At 38.7% G+C, this 5,142-nt stretch overlaps 1 protein-coding gene and 1 pseudogene across 1 annotated transcript; one reads left to right on the top strand and one right to left on the bottom strand.

Moving 5' to 3' along the window:
• Positions 1-2,725: 2,725 nt before the first annotated feature.
• LOC110886597 lies at positions 2,726-4,118 on the bottom strand (annotated as a pseudogene).
• Positions 4,119-4,395: 277 nt separating this feature from the next.
• On the top strand, positions 4,396-4,857 carry LOC110883325. The gene has a single exon (XM_022131115.1). It carries the CDS (start codon positions 4,396-4,398, stop codon positions 4,855-4,857), a length of 462 nt encoding a protein of 153 aa, XP_021986807.1.
• The last annotated feature ends 285 nt before the right edge of the window (positions 4,858-5,142 follow it).

The raw sequence follows: 5,142 nt of genomic DNA, 5'->3' as shown, positions 1-5,142 counted from the left end.
CACATGATCCTGTTAGTGATGATCAGCAACCACTGCAGCCCTCTACATCAGCCCCTGTATCTAGAGTTGAGCCTGATCAACCAACAGAACAGGTTGGTAGTAGTAGTTTAGGTAACAGTGGTAGGGCAGAGGACACTTCTGGGTTAAATGATGACACCATCCAATCTGAGGGCACTCAGTCTGTTAGACGTTCTTCTAGAAATGTTTCTATGCCAAAAAGGTTTGATCAGTATGTTGTTGAAGGTAGGGTTAAGTATGGTATAGAAAAGTCTGTTAATTACTCAAATTTGTCTTTTGAAAATATGTGTTTTGTTTCAAATTTGAATAAAACTGTTGAACCTACATGTTTTAATGAGGCTGTTAAGGATCCTAGGTGGGTAGAAGCTATGAATAAAGAAATGGAAGCATTGTATAAAAATGGTACGTGGACATTGGTTAATTTGCCTAAAGATAGAAAAGCCATAGGTTGTAAATGGATTTACAAAGTTAAATATAAATCTAATGGTGAAATAGAGAGGTTTAAGGCCAGGTTAGTTGCTAAAGGTTTTAGTCAACGAGAAGGTCTGGATTTTGGGGAAACTTTTTCTCCGGTCGTCAAAATGGTAACTTTTAGATGTGTATTAAGCCTGGCTGTAAAAAATAACTGGCAAATCTATCAATTGGATGTTAATAATGCATTCCTTTATGGGTCCATTTCTGAAGATGTTTATATGAAACTTCCACCTGGTTATTTTCCTGAAAATGAGACTCATGTGTGCAAATTAGTTAAGTCTTTGTATGGGCTTAAACAAGCCCCGAGGAAGTGGAATGAGAAACTAAATGATGTATTACTTAAAATGGGTTTTGTTCAGAGTTTATGTGATCACTCTATGTATGTTATGTCTGTTAAATCTGTGTTTGTTGTTTTACTTGTCTATGTTGATGATATAATTGTTACGGGTAATTCTGAAGTTGATATCATTAGAGTTAAGACTGTTTTAAGTGACAATTTCCAGATAAAAGACTTGGGTGTCTTAAAGTATTTTTTGGGAATTGAGGTGTTGTATGTTGAGAATGGTATTTGCTTGAATCAACGTAAATATTGTCTAGAATTACTTAATGAATTTGGGTATTTGGGTGTTAAGCCGGTTAATACTCCTATAGAACAGAGTCATGTTGTTAGTAACAAGTTAAGTCAAAATCAGACTATGGTAAAAGATGTTACAAGCTTTCAAAAACTGATTTGCAAACTGATATATCTGTCTATTACTAGACCTGATATAAGTTATGTCGTTCAGTTCTTAAGCCAGTTTATGCATTCTCCACAAGATTGCCATTTGCAAATTGCATTACGATTACTTAAGTATTTGAAACAATCCCCTGGAAAAGGGATTTTGTTTAAAAAAGAAAATGACCTTGTTCTGAAAGGGTTTGTTGATTCGGACTGGGCTAAGTGCTTAGCATCTAGAAAATCTGCGACTGGGTTTGGTATTTTCCTGGGTAGTTCTGTTGTGTCTTGGAAATCAAAAAAACAAAGTGTTGTTGCGAGATCTACCGCTGAAGCGGAGTATAGAGCTATGTGCTCTGCATCTTGTGAAGTTATGTGGATCTTAAATCTGTTAAAAGAGTTATGTGTTGAATGTAAGTTACCAGTCAAATTGTTTTGTGATAGTCAGTCTGCAATTTCTATTGCGTTTAATCCGGTCTTTCATGAACGGACTAAACATTTTGAGCTTGATCTGCATTTTTTGAGAGAAAAAATCGCAGCTGGCATTGTAGTTCCAGAAAAGGTAACTTCTGAAGATCAGTTAGCTGATTTGTTCACCAAAGGGTTGAATGGGTCTCAACATGAAATTTTATGTGAAAAGTTAGGTATGTTGGACTTGTTCACTGTATGAATTATGGGGGATGTAAAAATATGTTGGGCTTAATTCATATAATTCTCTAATTCATACAGTTTGTTCTATTTATTGGGCTTTACTATTCTGGGCCTTTTGGGTCTGTTACTGTTCCAGATATTTGTTACAACTGATTTTGGGCCAAAGGTGTTATTCAGGATATGTGCAAGGGGCGTATATGAAACATTCAGGGGCTCCAATCGTCTATTCATATATTTGTGGGCCAAAGTGTAACTTTAGTGGTTACATCATATAAAAGCATCACTTGTGGTCAGCTAGGGTTTCCAGATCATTCTATCTCTCTTGTTGCACGCATTCAAAGCTCGTTATTCTCTGGGTTGTTCAAGTTCTGGAATGCTACTGTTGAAGATCGTATATAGATCTTGAAGATCTGTTGCAGATCTGTTTTAGTTGTACATTTGTTTTGTTAGATCCTGTGGATCTTAGTTGTTTTTGGTTGTATCGTTCCAGTTAATCAACTGATTTCAGTTGATTACTTGTTCTTGTATTGTTCATAGATCTTACATTTTGTAAGATCAAGGGCGGTTTGGGTGTTTTTCTGGGTTGGTTAACTAATAAAATTTTACGTCACAGTTTTGCCGCTATTTCTGGTGTTGTTGTTTGTTTGTTCTTGTGAATACCTGTACATACCATTTTTACAAAATCCTTGTATTTTAATTATAGAAACACCTTATATGGGTAGTCTATTTGTTTTGTGTACCAAGAAGATTAGTCAAAGCCTGTCCAAGAGCAACAACAGTAACCCAAGCAACACTTATAGATTCTTGACATACACACACACACACACATATTCATTCACATACAGTACTGTGTTTTTGCTGCTGATGGAGTTTACTAGTATGGAACCCAAGCAACATGATCTTCAGGCAAGAAATGGCAAATCGGAACGGTACCTGGCTTCACTTTAAGCACTTGGAACGCCAAGTGTTTCGGGTTCCATTTCGAGGTATCAGTATGGCAAACCGCGGCCGCATTCATTTTCTTTCCATCAGCACTGATCATAGAAACTGCATAGGCTCGAGTGCTAACGGTTTTATGGCAATAAAAGACTGCGTGTGCGTAGTTTAGCTTATGGCAAACCACGGCTGTGTTTGCAGGAAACTTTTTAGCGACTTCGATTTTGTACTGTACTTTCCTACGAGGGTAGTTTGTTTAGTGTTTACCTCTGTTGAAATCACTTTCACCTTTTTTCCAAGTCTGGTAGTGCTAAAATCCACCATGGATTCCATTTAAGTCGCACAATACCTCTCTTCACCTTTGTTGCTTGGTTTCTCGCATTCTTCAAGCGTTTGCTTCATGATTTTGGCTTCCATGGAGTCGGGGTTAACTGAGAACTCGTTGTAAATTTGGGGAAGCTTGTTTGACGAAATAGGTATTGAATCAGCGATTTCTCGTGGTAAAAACGTCGCTTTTTGGTCGTTTTTAGTGAAATACAGATTCATTTCTTTGCCTAGATGCAAGTCGTTTTCGAAGAAGAACAACGCTGCATTTGGATTATCCTTGAGCTGATTCTCGGATGTAGCCTCTGTGTACCTGTTGAGAAAGGATACAGATGCAGCCTTCTCGGATGCAGCCTCTGTGTACCTGTTGAGAAAGGATGCAGTCTTCTCAGATGCAGCCACGGTGTACCTGTTGAGAAAGGATGCAGTCTTCTAAGATGCAGCCTCGGTGTACCTGTTGAGAAAGGATACATCCTTCTCAGATGCAGCCTCCGTGTACCTGTTGAGAAAGGATGTGTGGAAACCAGGTACATTCTGAACATCAAAGTAAAGTGGCTTCCCTTTGTAGGTATGAACGCCTACGCCACTTTTTCCTGCGGTGCTCTTCTCATCGTTCCATTCTGTCAATTGTTTCCTTAAAATGTATGATATTACATAATAATATGAACACTTCAGAAATTACAAAATGAGATGAACCTGAATATAGAAGATCTTTGATTGATTTTGGCATAGGACTGTTTGGTAACACAGACTTCCAGTATACTTCAGGAGTCACTGCATGACTTCCTACAAGTGCTACCTGATAACCAAACCATAAACAAATATAACTGAAATTAACGCACTGCACAATTATTCATATATGATACATACATACATGCATGTAATAATGTATATGTATTAATTAATAGACACAAGAACTTACAGAAAAAAGTGTAAAAAAGAGGAGAAGAAAGAACTTCATTGGAGGGAAACTGAAACTGAATCTTGTAGTTGAAATTTTAATGATGTTTCATGAGTGGGTCGATGGAGTATTTAATAGCATACGTATATTTGTTATATATTTGTTGCCTTGTATATCTGCCAAACAGTTGGCAATTATCCTAAAATAGGATATGCATTGCTTGTATATATTGACATCGATGAATGAGAAGAGATCATACAAGAATTATACACAATTACAATTGCCTTCATGGTATCAGGCTATACCTAGCCGCCGTCTCCATCCCCTGCCTCATTTTTTTTCGATCTCTTCTCCTCACCTTACCTTATTCATTACCATGGAATCCAAACTACATCCAGCCTCAATTGTTTCCAATATCAAAAGTCTCATCCCAATTACGTTGGAGATGGAGACAGGCCAATACGCATCCTGGAGCGAGCTCTTTAAAATTCAATGTCGAGCTTTTCTCGTCATCGATCACCTATCTCCCAAACCTACCGAATCTTCTGCTTCTTCCTCCCAAACCGGCGACAAAGACGGCAAAGACAAGTCCACCCCACCACCTCCCGAGTCCTCATGGGATCGTCTTGACGCTATCGTCCTACAATGGATTTATAGCACTATTTCTAACGACCTTCTGCACACTATCTTGAAGCCAAACACAACTGCATACGAGGCTTGGAAGACACTTGAAAACATCTTTCAAGATAACAAAAGCACTCGTGCTATTCATCTGCTACAAAAGTTCTCCAACACCCAACTTGACGCCTACCCAAACATGTCTGCATATTGTCAATAATTAAAGGTTCTCGCAGATCAACTGGCCAATGTTGGCTCCCCGGTTGACAATGAACGTTTAGTCCTACAACAACCCACGACCCAATAATCCCGGTAGCAATGGGCTATCCCACCCTGCCCGTACCCGACAACAAACCCACGACCCAATAATCCCGGTAGCAATGGCATTCTGGGCCCACGACCCAATCAGAATCCTAATGCGGCTCAAGCTCACAATATGGCTTACACTCCGACTGACATTGAACAGGCACTATACACTATGACGCTTAATCAACCGGATCCTACT

The sequence above is a fragment of the Helianthus annuus genome, chromosome 1 (assembly GCF_002127325.2).
Source record: "Helianthus annuus cultivar XRQ/B chromosome 1, HanXRQr2.0-SUNRISE, whole genome shotgun sequence".
NCBI lineage: Eukaryota > Viridiplantae > Streptophyta > Magnoliopsida > Asterales > Asteraceae > Helianthus > Helianthus annuus.
This window is presented reverse-complemented; position numbering and strand designations above follow the sequence as displayed.